The 23,549-nt window shown below is 43.4% G+C and overlaps 1 protein-coding gene across 3 annotated transcripts in view; it reads right to left on the minus strand.

Moving 5' to 3' along the window:
- OLFM3 (olfactomedin 3) overlaps positions 1–23,549 on the minus strand; it is a 166,406-nt gene that overhangs the window by 31,060 nt on the left and 111,797 nt on the right. For 2 of the 3 annotated variants that reach the window (XM_083511166.1, XM_083511165.1), the window contains exon 2: positions 8,640–8,786. In XM_083511166.1, the coding sequence (XP_083367292.1) occupies positions 8,640–8,786 (147 nt within the window). Of the gene's footprint in view, positions 1–8,639; positions 8,787–22,510; positions 22,671–23,549 lie in introns of those variants that run through there. The other variant, XM_083511167.1, reaches the window with a different exon arrangement.

Below are 23,549 nucleotides of genomic sequence, written 5' to 3' on the forward strand. Positions count from 1 at the left end.
CACTGTATTGTGAGAGTGGTTCCATCAATATTCAGACTTCAGCAGCCTTAGAACCACTAAAAAACAACAACAACAAAAACGACCAGAAGTGTAACCACCTTCCGAGCCGAGGAGCAGAACTGCTGACATAAATGGCTATTCCGTGTCAAGTTCACCCCCACCTACCCTCTCAATTCTGGGCAATCTTAGTGCTGGTGTGACATCACCACATCACGTACTTCCCCACTCCCACTCTGAATCACTGCCAGATTTGTTGAAACACTGGGATCAGGGTCTTTGATGTGGGGTCAGGGTTTTAGTTCAGCCCTGACTCTTGATACATTGGAGTGCATTTATTTATTTTTCTTTCAAAGTCCCCGATTTCTATACTTTCCTGATACTTTCCTTTTTGATGTGTCTGTGCTTTGGAAGATGCCAGACAGCGATATTTGTTCAAGTACAAAGCGTCTCATCCCCCCCCCCGAAGTATACTAGCATTTTCTTCTGCAAGTACTTGGAAGTGCAACCTGCACATTGGATCTCCTTCTCACTGAAATAAAGGGAGAAACGAGAAGAAGAAGAAGAAGAAGAAGAAGAAGAAGAAGAAGAAGAAGAAGAAGAAGAAGAAGAAGAAGAAGAAGTAGCAGCAGCAGAGGCAGCAAGCCCTGGTGTCCAGACATATACCCACAAATGCCTCAAAATTTCCTTTTGTAATCAGCCTTCCTCACACTGTACTGGAAGCAGCTTCCTCCAGCCCCTTGAGATTGGGTGCACTCTTCCCACCTTGGATCAAATCTACGCTTCCAGGTGTCATAGGAAAGCTTTAGAGATGGTGCAGGATAGTGCGCACCCTGGAAATGATCTCTTTCAGCTTCTGCCTTCTGGAAGAAGGTACAGGGTTATAAAGACTAGGACTAGCCGCCTGAGAAACAGTTTCTATCCAAATGCAATTTTGGTTTTAAACGCAGTGTAAGGTAGTCTCTATGGGAGTATATTGTATTTAATTATGGGGTATCAGAGTTTTTAGGGGGTTAACCAGGCTGGGATAGCTGGGATAGTAGGCTTGTTGGTTTTTGAATGTCCGGTGTAGATTTTTTCAATTTCGTTGTTCTGTATGGGACAATGACAATAAAGATTATCGTATTGTATTATCGTAACCGCAGAGTGGAGAGCCATGGTGCCCACATGGAAGTCTGTATATGGTGCTTCAGTTCCAACCTTTGCCAACTGATTCCCTGGCTTCATCTTCACAAATGGCTGTTTTATCAGCCAGGAGGAAGCTCCATATTGAAAATCATTATACTTTGGAATACTTTCATAGTCTGCTTGTGAGCTTCCAGTGGCATCTTTCAGTGCTAGAACAAGATGCAGATGGCCACTAGCAATTAGACGCTGGACAGCAGGTAAAGGTAAAGAAAGGTAAAGGTGTGGGAATGTTGAGGGTGGTAAGAGAGGATATATTGATTATTAATATCCTTCCTAACTTGCGCTAGGAAGTTTCTTCACCCCCCCCCCCCGGTTGTAGACTTGTGTGAGCCTTTTAAGACAACAAACAATTCAATCTGGCTTGCCCAGATTGAGATATGTTCTATTATTCCTGGTAAGACCCCTTTGATCCCTCCAAAAAGAATAAAGACATAACAGTCTTATTCATAAGTAACAAAAAGTAGTTTTACTCACGATCAGGCAGAACATAGTGTGTTCCCTGAAGGCAAACTTTAGGCTGTACAAACAGGTTTACCCCATATGGGAGATAACCTGGGGACTGCTGGCTTGCAGCAGTACAGTCCAGGTGAATCAGGAATTTGGCAGGACGAAAAAGAAGATCAAAGAGAGGGAGGTGGCTGAGTGACTTGGCCTTTTGCCAGGTCTGGCCCACCTACAAGTTACATGCAAGTAAGGATGCTCCAGGTCAGGAGGAACAGGAAGTTGCGACTGGCTGGACTAACATTCCCTGCATGACCACTCTAGCAAAACAGGTAATGTTGTACTTGACTGCTCCCAGTGGATTACATCCTACAAAAGGACCCCTGGATGGTTAAGTCCAGTCAAAGGCGACTATGGGGTTGTGGTGCTCATCACGCTTTCTGGCTGAGGGAGACAATGTTTGTGCACAGACAGCCTTCTGAGTCATGTGGCCAGCATGACTTAACTGCTTCTGGTGCAACGGAACACTGTGGCAGAAACCAGAGTGCACAGAAACGCTGTTTATGTTCCCGCTGCAGCGGTACCTATTTATCTACTTGCACCAGCATGCTTTCGATCTGCGAGGTTGGCAGGAGCTAGGATCGGAGCGACAGGAGCTCACCCCATTACGGGGGATTCGAACCACCGACCTTCTGATCAGCAAGCCCAAGAGGCTCAGTGGTTTAGACCACAGCACCACCCACGCCCCATAGGACAGCAGGTCTGAGCAAGCACACAGCTCACCCAGTCACAGTCTTCTCCATTGGGGTAAGGTGTATGTTATTTCTAAGTTATAGCAATGATTCCATGTGCAAATTGTATGCAGGTGGGTGCCTTCTTCTTTGGTAATGCATTTCCTCATTTTTGGCACTGCTTAAATGACCAGCCTAGAGTAGGTGGACCTCTGGCCTGATGCAGCAAGGCGTACTTTAAACTTTTAAATTTGTAAACCAACTCAGCCCTGAGAGATAGGTTGGGTCAGAAATTCCCACAGATGCAGAGAAAACAATGCTATGGATTTGTGATTACTTAATCTTCTGTAACTCTGCTCCTAGTTTAAAAAGACTGCAAAGCTGGTATTTCATCAAAATGCAGATTTGCTACTTATCTAGCTCTTAGCGCTTTTTGAGAAACTGCCAGTGATAATAGCAAATCCACAACTTTTATTATCCTTGTCGCTATGCAAGTCAAGCGAATAAAACACCCCTTAGAACTGTGACAAAACTAGGGCTGTTTGTTTTGCTAGAGTTGTTGTTAATCTGAATCTGTAAGAAGATTCAATGCGACATAAAAGGGAAATTCCTTGCATACTCAATGTGATTAAATTAAAATAATTTTATTAGGGCTGTACTCAATATCATTCAGATTTGCTTTTGTGGCTGAAAATACTATGGGGAAGAAATAGTTCCAGAAACACTGATTAGTAGTAGTCATTATTCTACCCCCCTGAGCTTAAGGAGCATTACCGTATTTTTCGCTCTATACCACACACCTGACTATAACACGCACATAGTTTTTAGAGGAGGAAAACAAGAAAAAAAATTCTGAATGAAACAGTGGATGTATGATTTTTGTGCTTCATGCTGTGGCCACAGACATGTGATCTGATGGTGAGTTTGGGGTAGTCCAATGCAAAAATCCTGAGAATCCATGTGGATCCGTGCTTTGTAACCATGTTTTTGTGCCATTGTGGCCCCAGGCAACAGTGGGTGCGTGATTTTTTTGGTGCAGGCTGTAGCCATGGACATGCTATGTGATCTGATGGTGAATTTGAGGTGACCCAATGCAAAGATCCTGAGGCTCCATGTGGATCCATGCTTTGTAACCACGTTTTAAGTGGGGAGGGAAGGAAAAACACAGAAGGGACAAAGAGCACGAGAGGGGTGTGCAGCTGGCTAACAATGGAGGAGAGGGGTTTAACGGGAGGGAGGAAAGGAAGGCAAAAGTTTCCCCCCACCCACCCAAGCCAGCCCTCTCTCTCTCTCTCTCTCCCACCTGCATGTTTTCCAGCTGCCTGTGAGTCCCTAGAATGCTGGATGCAGCAGCAGCAGCACAGAGAGGAGGAGGTGGTGGCTGTCGGCTGCGCTCCTAGCCGACGGAACCTGAGCCGGGTGGGCTGGAGCCTGCGCGCAGTGTTACTAGGAAGGAATTAGAAGGAAGGACACGATCCTTTCCTTTCCTCTCTGCTTGCCAGGAGGGCAGGGGATTTCCCTGCTCTTTGTTGCGTTTGAGCAAACACAGCAACCGAAAACAGAAGAGGGTGGGCGGTAACACCCTGAGGCAGAATGCAGGAAAACAGCAGCCTCCCCTCCTCCGATCTGATTTTTGCCTGATTTTTGCCCCTGCACTCGGGCCAGTCGGCTCCAGGGACCACACATTCACTCAATAACACGCACAGACATTTCCCTTTACTTTTTAGGAGAAAAAATGTGAGTGTTATAGAGAGAAAAATACGAAAATTCCAATGGGCCTACTTTGAGTAAAATTTAGTTGAATACAACCCACTGTTTCCCATCATTGCTGCCACTACTTTGGTGCCATTTTGTTTCCCAGGCCGTTCCTTCTGCCTACTTCCTAGATTAGTCACACGATTGATTCCTCACAATCTGGGATCACACAGTGAATAGGATAATGTCACATGGCTAAGTAACCAATCAGATTTGCCTACATGATGTTGTCACTGAGAGCAAGCAAAGTCAATGAAGAGCGAGAGCAAGCAAGTATGCTTTTTGTGAGGAGTGCCAAAATATACTGTTGAAAAGGGGAGGGTTGGGGGTTTTTTGCCACTGCTGTACACGTTCATAAAAATACAGGAGCAGTCTGAGTTTGTGCAGAATATTTTGGGTTTTCTAAGCAAGACCTGTGGCAAGGGTGGGGCTTATGGTAAAAATCACAAAACACACTACAATTTGATTTAATGTCTGAACTGGTCAAATTCATAGAGAAAAGGTCAGGTTTTAACTAATGGGCAGTTAACCCTTTAAAAACTGTATTGATTACAGTCACAGACCAATATAGTTTGTTACACTCGAATAATATGCATTAAAAAGATATGGATGAATTTACTGAAGAACCAAAAAACGAATTTCTCACTTTGCCATCTGCTTCCACATTTATATTAAAGAGACAAGGAATTTAGCTACCTTATATGTAACATGAATAGAATTGACGATTACGCAAAGATATCACAGTTTCAGTGGATCTTCTTGTTGAGTTCTTAATAAAGGGGGTGGAGGTACAGGCTCTTTGGGCTCCGTATACAAATTGCAGTGTCCTTCCAATTTCACAAACATGAAGTCATTCACCAAGAAGAGTCTTATTGAACTGGAGGGCAGAGCCAAGAAAAACTACATGGCCAGAGGCTGAGCAGCTCTGAGAACCAGTTTCTGGGAGACAAATAATGGTGAAGCACTGTTGCCTTTCTGCCTTTCCAGAGAAGCAGCCTAGAGATGTCTGTACCAACAGGAAATACTGGGTGAAGTAGATTCAGAAGGCCCCATATTATGCTTTTGTTATTCTGGAAGTGATCTACTTTACTTCAATAGGTTGTCTATCAAGGATGCGGTTTATAGCTATGGTTATGGAAAACATCAGTGCTGCGAAATTGCCGGAAAGCCTTGAGAGCATTTTAGTGCAAGAGTGTAAATGGCATGGTCCCTTTGTCTGTTAACAAACGAACCTGGAACAGGAGCAGCTACACAAATATTCCCTTATTATTTTAAAACTGAAGTCTATAACCTCACCCTCCACCACCGTGCTCATGAATTCTTTTATTCTGGAAGAAAGTTTGCTTTTATTTCACAATGCCTGAGCCAATGTAACATTTGAAACTTCGAGGAACAGCAGAACGACAACCCAGCTGTTTTTAAAAGCCTTGTGGCTATGTGTGCCTATTGATGTGGAATATTGCCTTTCTCCTGGTTTGCCCTCATGTTGTGGTTTCTTAGAACTGGTCCACACATATGGATCCCTTGCCTACTTTTCTGCAATTGATTATTGCACAATTGATGACTAGCCTTGACTCACACCTTATCTCTGGAGCCAGTTGTGGGTTTCTCTGTGGAGAAACTCTACTGAGGAGAGAAGGATTCCATGCTTTGATGCATCACATGAAAACAATTCATTCATTTGATCGTTTGTTTGTTGATAGTGGGCCACCCCCTTTATTCTGTACAAATTTATTTACTGCCACTCCTTATTAATTTGGTGTATGGAAGAGAAACCGTAAAAAACCTACAGAAACAGTTCAATAATATCAGATTCCAGATCTTCAACAGGAATAGCCTACCACGTTAAGTGTAGCCTATTTCAAGAGCATTTCTTTCAGCTAAATTGAAGAGGGTTTGTCATTTCCTGAGTGTAGACACTGGCCACCAAAAGAAGGACTTTTGACGTAAAAGGGTATTACAGAAAGGTCATAGGGTTGCTACCTTTTCACGTGGCAAATTGTGGACAATTCAGACTGCAGCCGTAAGCTCACTTACCTGGGAGTAAGTCCCACTAAAACTCTGGGACTTACTACTGAGCACTTATGTGTAAGTCTGTCAGGAACCATGTCAGTCAGCACAACAAGAAGAACATCAAGGTGCTTATTATTTGTCAGCAAGTGTTATAATAACAGAAGTACAGGGTTGAAGAAACATCTAAAATACCTGCCTGCAAAGAGGTGGGAAGCTCTTGCTGCCTGGAAGCAGTGGCTCATGAAGAGATACAATATGTAGCCTCCTCTGCAGGTTATTTTTCTCTCTGCCATGCCCCAACATTTCATTCATAGAATCATAGAATCATAGAGTTGGAAGAGACCACAAGGGCCATCGAGTCCAACCCCCTGCCAAGCAGGAAACACCATCAGAGCACTCCTGACATATGGTTGTCAAGCCTCTGCTTAAAGACCTTCAAAGAAGGAGACTCCACCACACTCCTTGGCAGCAAATTCCACTGTCAAACAGCTCTTACTGTCAGGAAGTTCTTTCAGGACTAACTCAGAATGAGAGACCACTTCCTCTGACGGTATCACTGACTCTCACCTAGGGCCATTGGTTGTAGACAACTGAGCCTGAGACCACAAGCCCAGGAAATTTTAAAATAAAAACTAATTTAAAAAATAGTCCAGGAAATGATGGCCCATCAGAGCTGGCAGCCAATTTGGGGTATAACAATAAAATAATGAACAGGGTGATGATACAATGACCACTGCAATCAACACAAGATAATATCACTAAGGCAACAATCTGTAAACAAACAATAAACATCCATAAATATGGATGAACTCTTTATTTACTGTGTTTGCTATTGTTTAAGATAAAAACTCTCCTTCATGGATCACTGTATGGAAGTGAATGCTGGACCATAAAGAAGGCTGATCGCCGAAGAATTGATGTTTTTGAATTATGGTGCTGGAGGAGACTCTTGAGAGTCCCATGGACTGCAAGAAGATCAAACCTATCCATTCTGAAGGAAATCAGCCCTGAGTGCTCACTGGAAGGACAGATCCTGAAGCTGAGGCTCCAATACTTTGGCCACCTCATGAGAAGAGAAGACTCCCTGGAAAAGACCCTGATGCTGGGAAAGATTGAGGGCACAAGGAGAAGGGGACGACAGAGGATGAGATGGTTGGAAAGTGTTACAGAAGCTACCAACATGAATTTGATGAAACTCTGGGAGGCAGTGGAAGACAGTAGTGCCTGGCGTTCTCTGGTCCATGGGGTCACGAAGAGTCGGACATGACTAAACGACTAAACAACAACAAAGATAAAAACTAGTTGGGAAATAAAGTACTTTGCCATTTTTATGGACGTTTATTGTTTGTTTACAGATAGTTGGCTTGGCGATATTACCTTGTGTTGATTGCAAATCTGGGGGGCAGTGTATCCTTGACTGATCCTCAGCACCACCTCCATATCCTCTAATATCTCCCCTAAAAATTACTCTGTGCAGAAGCCCAGAGCCAAAGGGATAATGACCATGTAGCAGCAGGAAGCATCATATTCTGGAGACTGTTTGGAGGGAGGAAGACACAGCCACATGCTCCAGAGCAAGGTTAACACTCAAAAAAAGAAAAAAAGGGGGGGGAGGGATAGGCAGCAGAGTGAGTAATAAAACGGCACAATTTGTGCTTAGCAGTCACAGGTGCAACATCTACTTCTCCTCAGCAATTACAGATCCTTTAGATCTGCTGGACAGCTCCCTGTCATCAGTAATAAGACAGGCATCTGAGCCAAACAACAGGGGTGTCCAGGGTTGAGTTCTTTCCACATCAGTAAGGATTGAATGACCCCAAACACCACCATAGGCAGAGATGTGGTTGACTGGAAGCAAGCAAGGTCTAGTGAATCAGTCAAAGATATGGCAGGCAAGATGTCACTATGAAGTTGAGCTGGGGCACAGAATGGGTGCTTCATTATAAATTCATTTCTCACAGCAGTTCTTTCATGGCACTCAGTTTGGGAATTACTAAGTTGGCTGTGGCAATTATGTAGCACTGAGTATCACCATTTGTCTTTAGATTATTAAAAGCTAAAATTGGAAAACCGGCCACTAATGCCTGATTATCCTTAGAACTCTTTATTATCTAGCGCAACAATTTCTGTTTTCAGCATGGCACACAAAATTACAATATAAATTGCAAATCTACAAAAGAGATTACGGTGATTATTAAAAAGTTCTTTTTTTGTTGCCCACAGAAGCTCTTTTTCACAAAACACTTATTTGGGACACTGTCAGCACCACTAATTGCAATTTGTGGGGAAACAGAAATTATGGGCAGACTTTGTCTCCGTAGTATGTTTGCTACATATTGTCACCCTCTGTGTCCGGTGCTCATTGCCCTGTGTTGTTTAACATTAAGAAGAGAAAGTGGATGTCGATAACTTTTAAAATGTAAAATAAAAATATTATTTAAAAGCGAGTGAAAGAACATATTTCCATGAGCATCTTAATAGGCAAAACGAATGTTATCTGGTGACCGTACTCACCTTTTCCAGTAGTTGTCTAAGCTGCTTGCTTTTGGCATCTCTGGAGCAAAGGTTTTGTTCTGGAGCAACCACAGTGCAAATACATCTTCCATCTGGGTCTTGGGCGGAACTATAGACTTGCCAGCCTTCTTTGGGGCTGATTTGAGTCTGTGAACAAGAAATAATGGGACACTATAATAAACAAGCACAGAACGGAGAGAAAGAGAAATGGGGTTTCATTGGCAGATGACCATTTGTCGTATTTTTTGCTCCATAAGACGCACCTAGTTTTTAGAGGGGGGAATGCAAGAAAAAAATATTCTTTAAAGGGAGCGCTGAGCAGAGCCGGTATGCATCCCAGGCTTTGCTCAGCTCTCCCTTTCACGAGCCGCGAGGAGTGTGTGTGCGGCGCTTGCAGGCTTCTCCCCAAGGAGGGAGAAGGGCAGCCCGTCACGGATGGGCTGCCCTTCTCCCTCCTTGGGGAAAAGCCCCCAAGAGCCGCACACATGCTCCGTGCGGCTCTTTAAAGGGAGCGCGGCTCTTGCTGGCTTTTGCGGGAGGTGGGGGAAGGGACAGAGCGCAGCTAAGCCAGAAGCTAGAACAGTGAGAGGGAGCTCAGCGATCCCTCTCGCTGTTCTGGCTTCTGGGGTAGCTGTACAGCCTCTTCAGGGCAGCGGGATGAAGGCTCCCGCACTGCCCTGAAGAAGCTGCGTGTGGCTAAGCCAGAAGCTAGAACAGTGAGAGGGAGTGCTGTTCTGGCTTCTGGGATAGCTGCGCAGCCTGCATTCGCTCCATAAGATGCACAGACATTTCCCCTTACCTTTTAGGAGGGAAAAAGTGCGTCTTATAGAGTGAAAAATATGGTATTTATTAAATAAATAAATAAATAAATAAATAAATAGAATCTGTACAGTGTTCCATTGCACAAAATCTCTTCAGTAGTTTGCATAAAATTATAGACAAAAATCAGCAGTTTAAAGACAGGTTGACCTAAAAATTTCAAAAAAGTAAGGCCAGCGGTTTAAAATATATACATTATAAATTATATCAAAATACACGCCAGCTTTAACACAGCAGGGTAGGCTTGCTTGAACAAAAAGGTTTCCAGCAAGCACTGAAAAACGTACAGCAAAGTATAGCCTAATCTCATCTTTTCCAGAAATGGCAATTTACTCTAGGAAAGATGTGTGCCGATGATATACTACAGTTGCAGTTGGCGCCATCTCTATGGCCCTTTTCAGATCAATCCCTCCATGCGGTCGGTGAATATGTATGGAGGGAACAGATGATGCCTCAGGCTTATGTTAGTACACCCATTGGCTGTTCAGCTACATTCACTTAGTGCAGGCAAGTCCAGCTCCCAAGAGACTGCGATCTACTCCCCCTATAAAAAAACTGGTAATGATCTACCCATTGGATTGACCAAAGTTGTTGAGCTTCTTTGGGGGTAGGAAGACCTAAAGTTGTATCGACCTGTTGCACTGCCCTGACTTAGTGGGTACTTTGCTGCATTCAGCTGAAGACAGCCAGAGGATGTTCTGATGTCAGAGGCATGGCAAAGAGGCACCAGTTGTGCTTCTTGTGCCTCATTAGTGCTGTGGCTGGCAGGGCTGAAGCTGGGACCTTGTGTCTGCAAAGCATTATTCTCCCACCAAGCTGTGGTGTCTCCTTACTTCCGTCAGAGGAACCAGATGACCTAGAAGAGCAGCGCTACAAAGCTTTCATATGGAACGGAAATCTCTAAAATACCTGCACCCCAACATCTATAAAAAGAAAATGAAACAATCCACCCTTTGTGCCTTTTTAATTTCTATTCAAAAAGGGCAGGGGTCCTGATCCAGCAAGGAATATCTGAATGCACAAGGCTTACTTATAGCCTGCTTATGTGGGCTAAGATATGAGAGGTTACTGTTTCTCCTCTCACTGCTCACTAAGGGCCAAAGCAGACCTGACTTTAATTGAGTTAGTAATCATGTTTCACCCTGATTTTGACCCTGGGGATGGAGCCATGGTGAACAGGGCAGTTTTTCATTGGATGGGTTGCGTGTTCCACTATGTGAATATCTGTGCAAGGATTTGGACACCAAACCCCTGTTTTGCTGCATACGTTTGCAGAGCACAATTTACCCAAGTGGAATGATGGCTGGATCAGCACTTTACTTCAACTTGGCCAAAGGAGCTTGTCTGCTGAAAGGCGGAGTGCGAAGCTGACAATAAATAAAGAATAAAATAAAACAAATGGCAGGCCATGCATGTCATGCAAAGTTAATCCTGACTTTGACCTGTGATTGACACTCATGCCCACACAAGACGCAAGGTGTGATGTTTTTCTAACTGCAGAAGAGGAACCACAACCTCACAAGTGTCTTCTTCTTTGATGTTACCACGTTAACTACCGATGGATAATTATACTCTGGTAACTTTGGCATCACTCCTGGACATACAAGAAATGCAGACTATGTTGTAGCCTTCGCAACTGCCAACTGTCCACAGACACAAAAGTGACAGCACAACCCAGACCCAAAACAAATCGCCTAATAAAAGCATTAGACAAAACCATTCAACACACCCAAGACACAACAGAGAAAGCATGCATTGGGCTAGAAGTTAGCTTTTAAGTGACACAGTACAGGATTTTTTTTCTTTTAAAAAATGAAAAGAAGAAAGGTATACATGTCTACAATTATTGGATTTCACACTGCTTGGCTTTTCTCTAGGGTTAATCTCACGCAGCCCTCCCCAGACACAAGGCAGCAAAGGCTTTGAACGAGATGCAAGAGAGTTAATAATTTTTTAAAAAATCATCGCAGAAATATGAAGAAACAAGACTGCAAGGCATTTTGCTACCTCCAAAACCTTTCAAGCCTCAGAGGACTTTGTGAGGTAGAGAGTAGATATTGCAAAGCAGACTAGTCATTAGCAGAGCTGAAAATAGATCTGGGAAGCACGCTGGTTTTGAAAAAGTCAGTGTCAAATTAAAATGTCTCACCTAGACTGGATATGCAGAGGCAGCAGAAAGCGAGGGTAGAATCCTAGTGGCAGTGGAACAGATGGAACAACTCTGGACTGTGGTGATAACAACATCTTTTAATGTTCCTCTACAATTAAAACCAAACTCTCTCACTGCAAACAGAAAACTAGCACAGTAGTTGGAGGGAGAGGCAAGCTCCTCCTTCCTGGTGTACTAGTTATCTACTTGCAGGGAGCTTTTACATGAGGGAACATGCAAAACTGGCATCCTTTACCTCCAGTCTGAAATACCACAGCCCATTACACCACAGTTGAGCTTTACCACCCAATTCCTACCCATATGCAAAGCCAGTAAGTCCTCCAAGGATGTGCTCTGTCCTTACTTTATAGGTGGAGGGGAGTAAGAGGAGCAGGCAACACTTTCAAGCCCTACTCAGGCATTCAGTGCCTTGTGGACATCCATGGGTACTGGACATATGACACAAATCGAGAATATACATACTGACATTTACAACCAAGGAAATAGGGTGGCTCCTAAAATACATATCCCAGGTGTCAACAGCCAATGTTAAAAGGTGCATCTTCAGCATACATCTAATGAAGGTGCCATATACATCTCTGTGGAGAATGAATTCCACAAATTAGGGACCTGTGGCTACTTCAAGAACGGGTGTGTATGAACCAATGGGTTAAGTTAGTGTGTATACACACACCCACACACACACACACACACACCCACACACCCACACCTAACTGGTCTCCTGTACTTCTCTTCTGCTTGTAGCTTTCAGGTGGAACTTTTCCTTCAGTTACAATAAAGGAAGGATTTTGAAGTACTGGTTATGAATTGCTCCCCCCTGAACACAAACATAACAGCTGGCAATGTGCCATGTTAGCCCACCCATTCCCTGATTCATGTATATGATGGGGATGGTCCTACTAAACCACACACACACACACACACACACACACACACACACACACACACACTTCAGCATTTCCTGTACATTGTACCAGGTACATATTAAAGAGAATGGTCAAACTGACAACAAATATATTTGAGGGCCCACCAACAAACACCATCTGTCCTGTGAGGAGGATGAAGAGAGTGAGGAAGGCAGCTGAAGACATCAGGGCCTTATCCAGATGGACTGTACCCTCCCCACCTGGCCAGATTCACAAGTTAAAGCATTTGTCTAAGTTCTTTAAAATTCTAAACTGCCTTGGCAGAAAGGCAATATATAAATGCATGCATGCATGCATGAATGAATGAACTGCTGCTTCCACAGCACAGACCTGCACAAAGTGCTCTTCCCATTCAGCCCTGAAGCCCACTGTGTGACCTAAAAGTGGAAGAGGGGTGTAGGACTATGAACTCCTTGGACGAAAGCTGGGAAATTAATAAAATGAATATATCAACATCCTTTCAGAACAATCCTATACAAACACATAATTATAGGCCCGTTGAAGTAACCATCTATACTACTAACTTAAAACATTAGAATAACTGAAAGTAAGCTAAAGGTAAAAGGTAAAGGACCCCTGGATGGTTAAGTCCAGTCAAAGGTGACTATGGGGTGTGGTGCTCATGTCACTTTCAGGCCGAGGGAGATGGTGCTTGTCCACAGACAGCTTTCCGGGTCATGTGGCCAGCATGACTAAACCGCTTCTGGCGCAACGGAACACCGTGACGGAAACCAGAGTGCACGGAAACACTGTTTACTTTCCTGCCACAGCGGTACCTATTTATCTACTTGCACTGGTATGCTTTCAAACTGCTAGGTTGGCAGGAGCTGGGACAGAGCAACTGGAGCTCACTGTGTTGCGTGGATTCAAACTGCCGACCTTCCAATTGAAAGAACAGCTTATACACAGCATAATTTTCATTTATTGTCATTCCGTCCTTAAGCTATTGCTTATGTAGCCAAAATGGCAAGAGCCATACACAGAAGGGAGGTATCAGCAGACTTGGGTTAACTTTGTTTGCAGAAGTACTTTTTTCTTTTCAAGAAAAAAAACTACCCTTGGGATTGGGGATCCCCCAAAACAGCCCCATGAGGATCAAGCACCCTCACTGTCCATGGAATTCTGCCATACTGCTGAGAGAGGAAAAACAGAAAACTAGGTGGAAGGGAAATGGAATGGGCTGCTTAGAAAAGGAGGACAGAGACATAGATATTTAAAGGTGGAGAGAACAATCTCATTGTCTGAATTGGTCATTTCCTGGTCACAATGCAAAGCTATTTTTATAGGTCCCCAGGGAAGGGAAGTGAGACCTGCCAAAGATTAAATCAATGGAGAAATCAAAGATTTTAATTTAGTTATTACAGATGTCAGAAAATTCTGCCAAAAATGGAAAAGGAAGCAGAAATGGCTGCAACTTACAGCAATAGTCGGGAACAGAAATCAGTCAAGTAAATACAGTGGGTATGCATTCACACTGTTGTTTCAAGTCTGCAAATAGTGCATAATTAGTAACTCTTTTTTTACGGTGTCCTGACACTTTTTTTACATTGAAATGAATGTAAGTCACATAAGTCAGGTAAATAGTTATGCAACTTACATTGAATAGCAGACATTGAGACCTATAACATAGTGTTTGGTAGAAATCTAACTGCAGTGGAATGGAAACGGTGCTAATTGTGACAAATACCGGTCAGAATGGATAATGCTGCCTTATTAAAACTGTAGTAGTTATGACTGAGTACTAACGTGTCTGACGCGGGTGGCACTGTGGGTAAAACCTCAGCACCTAGGACTTGCCAATCACATGGTCGGCGGTTTGAATCCCCGTGGCGGGGTGCGCTCCCGTCGTTCGGTCCCAGCGCCTGCCAACCTAGCAGTTCGAAAGCATCCCCGGGTGCAAGTAGATAAATAGGGACCGCTTACTAGCGGGAAGGTAAACGGCGTTCCGTGTGCTGTGCTGGCTCGCCAGATGCAGCTTGTCACGGTGGCCACGTGACCCAGAAGTGTCTGCGGACAGCGCTGGCTCCTGGCCTATAGAGTGAGATGAGCGCACAACCCTAGAGTCTGTCAAGACTGGCCCGTATGGGCAGGGGTACCTTTACCTTTACCTTTTTACTAACGTGTCTACCCCACCGAACTCCACTGAGGGAGACTGGATTGAAGTGCCTGGAACAGAAACAACATTTTGTTTCAGAGCTTTACCTAAGATACTGAAAAATAAGATTGACTTATAATTTTCTAAAAATAATTCAAATGCTGAAAAGGTAACAAATACAATCTATTTTGTCACAAAATCTTTTTTTAAAAATACACATTGCAAAGGGGGATTCAAACCATAGCACGCACGACACTCATGTTAACTCAAAATGCATTTTCTGGAGCAAGAAAAGCTGCGGTTTCCCAGTAACAAAATACTTCAGCACAAAGGCTGGGAAAGTGCAACACTCCCACCACAGAAAAGTGCAGCCTCAAAGAAAGATGTCTGGATCCTCCATAAAAAAGGTGTATTTATTATTTGGAAAGGTCCGTGGAAAGACTTGCCTTAGGGCTTTCTGGAAAAAAGGTTTAGTGCTGAATTATATGAAGTCCACAATGCTCTTTTATCCATTGTGTTTATTATTGTTATGGCGGAGGGCATGTGGTATAACAAGAACAATAAAAGCAAAGCAAAACAGAGCCAAAGGGACCAATTTTGATGGGTTTTGAATAGCTAGAAGCATTGGAAGCTGGAATAAGCCCAGCTTATCAAAGCTACAACTGTTTGTAACATAAATAAAATGTGGGCCAGTGACATCTCCATTCTGTTACCTCCTGGTCTATTAAAGCTGACGTCTTGCAGTAAGAAGACACTGTTGCTGGTCTGTACAACCTGCCAAGTCACATGCAGCCCAGTGGTCATCTATGGTAGCTGAGCAACCGGCCCTATCATTGGGCAGAATGAGGTCGCTGTCTCAGGTGGAAGATGCAGAGGTGTACAGAGCAGCAGAACAGCAGAGCACAGGTTGTACTACAGAGGTGTATGAGCCATGCAGCTTTCCCACTAAGCTAGCTTGGTGCCATCAGGTGCAGGGGAATTTACAGCATTTACAGGACCCATTTACAGCATTGAAAGGACTCAGCTGCCAGTATGGTTGGCTTTTGCACATGGAATGGAAGAGAGGCACCATCTTTGCCTAGGGTAGTAAAACACCTTTATTTGACAATCCCACAGCTCCTCCTCCCTGCTAAGGTTTTGTAGTCCTTTGTTGTTGTTGCTGTTGTTGTTGAGTCATTTAGTCGTGTCCGACTCTTCGTGACCCCCTGGACCAGAGCACGCCAGGCACTCCTGTCTTCCACTGCCTCCCGCAGTTTGGTCAAACTCATGCTAGTAGCTTCAAGAACACTGTCCAACCATCTCATTCTCTGTCGTCCCCTTCTCCTTGTGCCCTCAATCTTTCCCAGCATCAGGGTCTTTTCCAGGGAGTCTTCTCTTCTCATGAGGTGGCCAAAGTATTGGAGCCTCAGCTTCAGGATCTGTCCTTCCAGTGAGCACTCAGGGCTGATTTCCTTCAGAATGGTTTGATCTTCTTGCAGTCCATGGGACTCTCAAGAGTCTCCTCCAGCACCATAATTCAAAAGCATCAATTCTTCGGCGATCAGCCTTCTTTATGGTCCAGCTCTCACTTCCATGCATCACCACTGGGAAAAGCATCGCTTTAACTATAGGCAAGCAGTAAAGGCAGGAGCTTTCTCAAGCCGGTGGAAGGCCGCCATAAATGAAATTTTACCCGAGAAAAAGGAATCGGCTGCAAGACCCCTGTACTCTGACTAGCAGCAGCTGAAAGGGGGACTGTGCCACTCAGCTGCCTGAAGCCACCCAGAGTGGCTGGGGAAACCCAGCCAGGTGGGCAGGGTATTAAAATTATTATTATTATTATTATTTGGAGGTGCCAGATATTGATATGTGGGCCTTCTTCAGCCAGAGCTTGTGTTCTGCAACTGGGCTCTCCCTCTCCCCAGCTCGACTGCTGAGTAATCAAGGGATGATCAATCAGGTGATAAACACGAATTTGTGACCAATCCCAACATATGCTCATGTTGTATCCATGTCTCATTCACATTTGCGCCATTCCCCGAGCTATTAAAATGTGGGTTGCTTATTTATTTATGACACTTATCTACCACCTTGCTGCCAAAGCACTTAAGGCAGTTTATATTTTATAATAATGACTCAGTAATGGATCACAAGCTTGCTGTGGCATTGGCACATCTGAGGCATGGGCTGGGGAGCTGTGGTGCTGGTTCCCGCACAGAACAAATAAGCAAACAGTTTGAGGGTGAGTAACAAACTCAACTGCAGATGTAAAGTTACTGAAAAGCTAAAAAGGGGGAAAGCATTCTCACAGGTCTATGCTAGACTTATTCTTGCTAAGCAACAGCTTTGGACCCAGGAACTATGGGTAAAAATTCTTGCTCAGCTTTAGACTCAGTTGGGCATCTTTTGGCCTCAGTTCCACATTTGGAAACTGGGTCACCATTATTGTACGGATGAGGCTAAGAGATAGGACAGCTACATATCACACACAAATCAAAGAACATACTGTGATGATGTTTATTCACTCCAAAACTAATACTCATATCACAATCCTATACAAGTCTATTCAGAAGTAAGTTCCACTGAGGTCAGAGACTTATTCCCAGTTTATGGAGCAATCCGAACGTTGGGAAGCTGGCATGATTTAAAGTGGCTTAAGATACGACAGCATAAAGTACACCAGATCCAAACTCCATTCAGATATGAGGCTATTGCTAACTGAGCTGGTGGAAGGCCAGCAGAGGGAAAACTAAAATAGAATTTGATTTATGCCACCCATTTTGCTGGATTATCAGGTCATGAGATTGAGCTAGGAATTAGGATCCAGCATAAGTGTGTCCCTGCCCCCAGTCTGATGCCTGTCACACTGCAGATGCCTCTTTTTGGGGGGGGGGGGGAACTAATACAAGCCTCAGCTGAGCTAGCTTCAGATAAGCCAGGGTTGGGGGGGGGTGGCCTTACACTGAACCAGAGATTCACTACATTCTAACTCACTTATTCCTCAGAGAACCTTGGGTTTAGATTGCCTCCTAAGTGTGTATAGGATTGCAGCTTTCTTATTATATAGGGTCATCTATATAGCTACTGGAGTGTCTCCACCCCCATCGTTCAGCCCAGATACTGAGATCCAGCTCTGGGGGCCTTCTGGCAGTTTCCTCACTGCAAAAAGTGAGGTGACAGGGAACCAGGAAGAGGGCCTCCTCAGCAGTTGTGCCTGCTCTGTGGAACACCCTCCTATCAGATGTTAAGGAAATAAACAACTTTTAGAAGACATCTGAAGGCAGCCCTGTAGAGGGAAGTTTTAAGTAATTTGATGTCTTGCTGTGTGTTAATTTGTTGGAAGCTGCCCAGAGTGGCTGGGGCAACAGTCAGAAGGGTGGCATAATAGTACAGTGGTACCTCAGGTTACATATGCTTCAGGTTACATACACTTCAGGTTGCAGACTCAGCTAACCCAGAAATAGTGCTTCAGGTTAAGAACTTTGCTTCAGGATGAGAACAGAAATCGTGCTCTGGCGGCTCAGCAGCAGCAGGAGGCCCCATTAGCTAAAGTGGTGCTTCGGGTTAAGAACAGTTTCAGGTTAAGTATGGACCTCCGGAACGAATTAAGTACTTAACCTGAGGTACCACTGTAGTAGTAGTAGTAGTAGTAATAATAATAATAATAATAATAATGATGATGCTGAACAGGATAACATAAGCAGAATGGGAAAGTTCCTTTCCCTGAAAGTATGACAATCTACATTTGGACAGTGAGGGAGACAATAAATAGGATGAGCAGAAGGATGGATTCTCAAAACCTTCCCTAAACCCAAAGGACATCAAGCATATTATGCATGAGATATGATGTGCTGGAAGAGTCCTCAGCATGTTGCATGCTGAACTAGTGCTATTCTAAAAGTAATCACTACAAGACATTTTTTTAAAATAACTTCCTGCTCATCTGATGCATATTTAGCACAAAGCAAATTCCTTAGGCACAGTGGAAGGGCATTGTGATTGGCTACCCAGGCTTAAATGATTGATGATATTAGGCTATATTTAGGCCACAGTGCTCTTGTGCCTTCTGTTTTTCCTTTATTATTTCCAGCATCTTTTGTGATTTTAGAAGGGCTGTTGTTCCTAGGCGAAATGGCACAGCAACAAACAGGTAAAGCTGGATTTTCATTTTCAAAAAGCGTTGATGCACTTGCTTTGCATCAAAGAGCCATGGCTCAACGGCAGAGCATCTTGTATGCATGCAGAAGATATTCAGGTTGAATACCTGGCATGTCCAGGTGGGACTGCCTGAAACCCTGCGGAACTGCTGCCAGTCTGGGTAGACAATGCTGAGCTAGCTGCCGTCATCACCACACCTAACAAAAACTAACAAAAGCCACCGGTGTGTCTCCTGCAAATGCAGGTTTGCTGCTAGCTGGTCTGAGAAAAATCAAGGAAGCTGGGGGGAATCTCTCTTCATGCAAAGGAAAAAGGATTCCTGCAAATCTTTAAGGCTGGACACACTGCAGGAAACAGGGAAGGAAACAAGAGTTACGAACAAGTAGGTCCCTGCCCCCGAATAGATTGCATTCTAAAAATTAGCAGCTGGAAAAACTACAGTGGTAGAGTAAGAACTGCTAAAGGTAGTAAGTGATGAATGAGAACAAATGGGTGAGCTTCCTCCCCATGCAAGTTCATGTTGGGTTACCTCGGAACAGAGCCAAGTTATTTCTGAACTAGGCTTATTTCCCGAGCGAATCCAACATTTCGAAAAGGAGAATACCATTCCCTCTTGCCAGCCCTCTCAAATCTCCAGAAATGCCCTCTCTGCCAGCTGAGACCTTCCAAACAACTTCTTCCTTCCCCTTAAAGATATTAACAGCTAGTTGTGGGAGTTGTGGAGGATACACCAAGTGCCAGGACATCAGGGAAAGGATGGAGGAACTTGTCTCCCTTTCCCTGCTCTCTTCATGTGATGATGCTATGCTGCTGCCAACCACTATATCTTCAAGGCAGGATGGGGGAAGAGTGTTTTGGTTATCAGGATAAGGTGGAGGAGGATGGAGATCAGGGCTGGGTATTCTTCTCAGGCTTAGATTTCAGCCAGATCTGGAGCTTGCAATCTCACTTCTCTTCTGAGATGATATTTATGAAACTGCAGGTCCCAGATATGACAGACTTTGACATTATCTTTAGAGCTGACATAAAATGAAGGGGTTGCACCAAAACAGGCAGGTTTTGAAGAAAGATCTGAAAGAAGACAGAAAGACTGCCATGTATATGTAGATATTATGGTGATGACTGTTATGTTTATGTCCATGCTCTTGATGCTTTGCCAGGAACTAAAGGAAGACTGAGAAGTGGGGCATGAAAGATAAACTTCAGAGGGAAGTGGGGGAAGAGAGACAAACTAGCAGACGGAGGGGAAGAGAGTTGAGATGAGGGCAACATGAGCTGAATGGGGGCGAACGAAGTTACTTTGCCTTAGTTTGAAGGGGTTTGGGGTTGCTGGTACAATGGATTAATAAAGCAGAATGCAGTATCAAAACTCACTGAAATGGAAGTGAGAAGGACAAGAAGCCGAGAACAATTTGAGAGCTTTATTATTTATCTGAAACATGAGTGCAATTCAGAATGCATGTAAAGCAATCTCGCTGCTAATTATATATCAAGTTGTTGTCATGGTTATTAAATTAAAATTTGTATACTGCCCTATACTCACAGGATAAACTTGCAATATAAAAACACAAAACACACAATCAAAATAAAAATAAAAATAAGAACAACCCAATAACCCCCTGCAACACATTTTAAAAAGGGCATTGAATGTCAGTCAACCCAAGGCCTGGTTAAAGAGGAACATTTTTGCCTGGTGCCTAAAGATTTATAATGGGCCTATGGACCGTAATAAAGCTGTGTGTGTATAATGAAGGCGCCAAGCAAACCTCCCTGGGGAGAGCATTTCACAAGTTATGATTCATAGATGAAATGGTGCAGGGTTATACGGTCATCTATTCAAATAGTGAATATGTGAGTACATTCTATATGCTTGCATGTTCGTAATATAGATGCCAATGTACATAGTTGCGGAATAGCTGTACTCCAGCCAAGCTGTTTATGGTTCTCATTGTCTGATGATATCACGGTAACATGTTTTTAGTTGCAATTGCTGGAGTTCAGATCTCTAAGTGGAAAAATTTCCTGCACAGGTTCCACTGAACTGAAAGCGGGAGGGATGACAAAAATGAATGCAAAATTTCTATTGAAACAGCCTCATTTGCTTCAATAGAAGACTGGCCACTCAATGTATACTGGCCAGGTTTTTGGGGGGTGGGGATGGGGCATCAAATTCCATCAAGTTCAATAAAAGCAGCAACTGAAAAAAGGAAAAAAGAGAATATTTCTCTAGCCCAGTTGGGGAAATAATAAGGGAAAGTGGATTTACTGCTCTTCCTTTATGATACAGTATGTGCAGCAAAATATCTGAAAAGGTACCAAGCTTCATAAAAAGACAACTCTCCGCTTCACATTTGATAGTTTACTTCGAGTTTATCTATGGTGGATTCATAATCACCACCCAGTGCCTTCTACATACAGAGAACATATTGCTAACTGGTCCACAGTAAGACAGACATGCTATTATTTCCTTATCATTCCCCTGAAGTATGAGGATTACATTACTGTTGTAGGGGCTGCTTCTGTAGGGATTGCTGAAAGGATGGAGGCGAAGTGCGTTGGAATGTGCCGAACAAATGCTAGTTGTGAGCACAGATTATTTCTTGGGTCAGAAGGTTTAGGACAGAGCGGTACAAATAATTCACAGGATGTGTGATATCTGGAAATATTGTGTGCCGGACACCCTACACACACACACAATCAAATACAAGCCGCTGAAGAAAGAAGGAAAGAAAAAAGAAGAGAGTGAGAAAAGAGTGACTAAGGGCTGGGATCCAAACTTTGTTTCTATCTGGGGAATGGAAACTCACCAGCCTACTCTAAAGTATATTGGCCCAGGTTCTGATCAGGTTGTCCTGACTTCTATCTCTACATTTGTCACATTCATCACAGGAGTCCTCTCACACAGTGGTACACAGTAGGACATTTTAGACTCAACTTAATGGTCCCTTTAGATGGCAAGGTATATCACTTTGCTTACTTTACATGATCTCACACAGCCACCCTCTCTTTAAAGAGGAAGGAGTTTTGCTAGACTTACTTCAAAAGCCAACCTGCTGTGCTCTGTGGCCCTCTGTGGCTCATACTGTTGAATTTCTGCCCCCAACTCCTTTCCTGATGGTACCACCGCTTTCAGGGTCTGGCAACAAGGCAGTTATACTTGAAGGCCTGCTCTTGGATCAAATTCCAAAAATTGTAAATTTTGAAATGAAGACAAATCATATATTAAAGCTAATTTATTGTAGGTTCTACCCTCTTCCATGTCTCCCAGTTTCTTTTTTTGTGGGGGGGGGAGAGGAACCCTGATAAATCATCTGGATCTATTAATCTATCTAACAGTCACCCATCCTCAAACATGTTTGGACAACGCATATCATATCAACCTTGCAAGGCTGGTTGGGCTGAGATTGGTTCAAGGCCAGCCAGTTACTTTTGTGGCTAAGAAAGAATTTGAACTCAGATACCCTCTGTCTTCCAGCGTATCCTTTACACCACACAGGTTTTCCAAATTTGCAAAAAATAATAATCTTATATTCATTCAACATATAATGGAGAGAAACAGTGACTTTGTTCCCGTCCTTCTAGCTGTAACCTTAACTAAACCCAATTAGTTTTTTTCATCTTACTGCAGTCAAACATAAGGGCACACACACAGACAATGTATAGCCTCAATCCTTAACTCGATACAGCTCATTTGAGGTCTAAAGAGCTACATACACTAGTTTACCTTAGGTGAAGAGCTGATCCATCAAGTTTAGTAAGTCAAACTGGGTGCAGGGTTCAAATAAACTGACATCTTCCCAGAGCCCCAGTAGGTACAAAGGTGGGCGATAATTCAGTTGTATTTCTTGAAAATAATCAGAATTGTCTCCCTTCTACCCACAGTCTCCCTGAAATCAATAGGGCTACATTAGTAGGTCTTTAAAAATAGCAAAACAAGGAGTCTAAATGAACAGCACTGGAAGCTAACTACTATAATTATCTTCCTCTGTTCACAGGCTTTTGGCAAATTCAACATCGATCAGTAAATTAATCACATCTTTTAGTTTTTAAGTGAATTTTAGCCCCAAGCTGTTCTTGCCCTGATATTTGATTGCAATTACACTGCATGTTAGCACAGGTATGGAGGAATGATTCCTCACAGATATTTAGTTTAAGTGCCCTCTCTTCAAACTTTCATTAGCTCCTCTTTCATCGAATGAGATGGCAAAGAACCCAGGGTTCACCCCTTCCACCAAGCTATTAAGCCAATATTAAGACCACAGAACGAGACAGATAAAAGCAATTTTGAACTGGCTGCTCTTATGCTGGAACAAAATTTCCTGGCATGCATCATATATGAACTGCAAGTAGTCATAAACGGGAGATTAAATCCATAAGGAAAAGTAGCAGAACATCAATATCTGGTAAGCTGGGAATAAGATATGGCATTCTTTCCTCACCGAATTTCTTGCAAGTATGTGTTTGTTTTCTGGCCAACCGGTAAAACTCCTACTTTTAAAATATTATTTTGTGATATTTTCATGCTGCTATGAAACCTGGCAGAAGCAGGAAGGGGGTGAGGAGGGAGAAATTATTCTGCTCTGCTGCATATGATAGTTTTTACAATAAAAATAAACATAAAAATAAACAACTCTGACAGTCTAATCTATTTTACTCCACATAACCACGACAATATTTTTTTGTTTGTTTTTGGAGTAATAATCATCCTGCACATGAAAACAACCCAGAACTCAACATCTAGAAACATCTTGCATATTGCATAC

Source organism: Podarcis liolepis (assembly GCF_965112155.1).
Source record: "Podarcis liolepis genome assembly, chromosome: 6".
NCBI classification, from domain to species: Eukaryota; Metazoa; Chordata; class Lepidosauria; order Squamata; family Lacertidae; genus Podarcis; species Podarcis liolepis.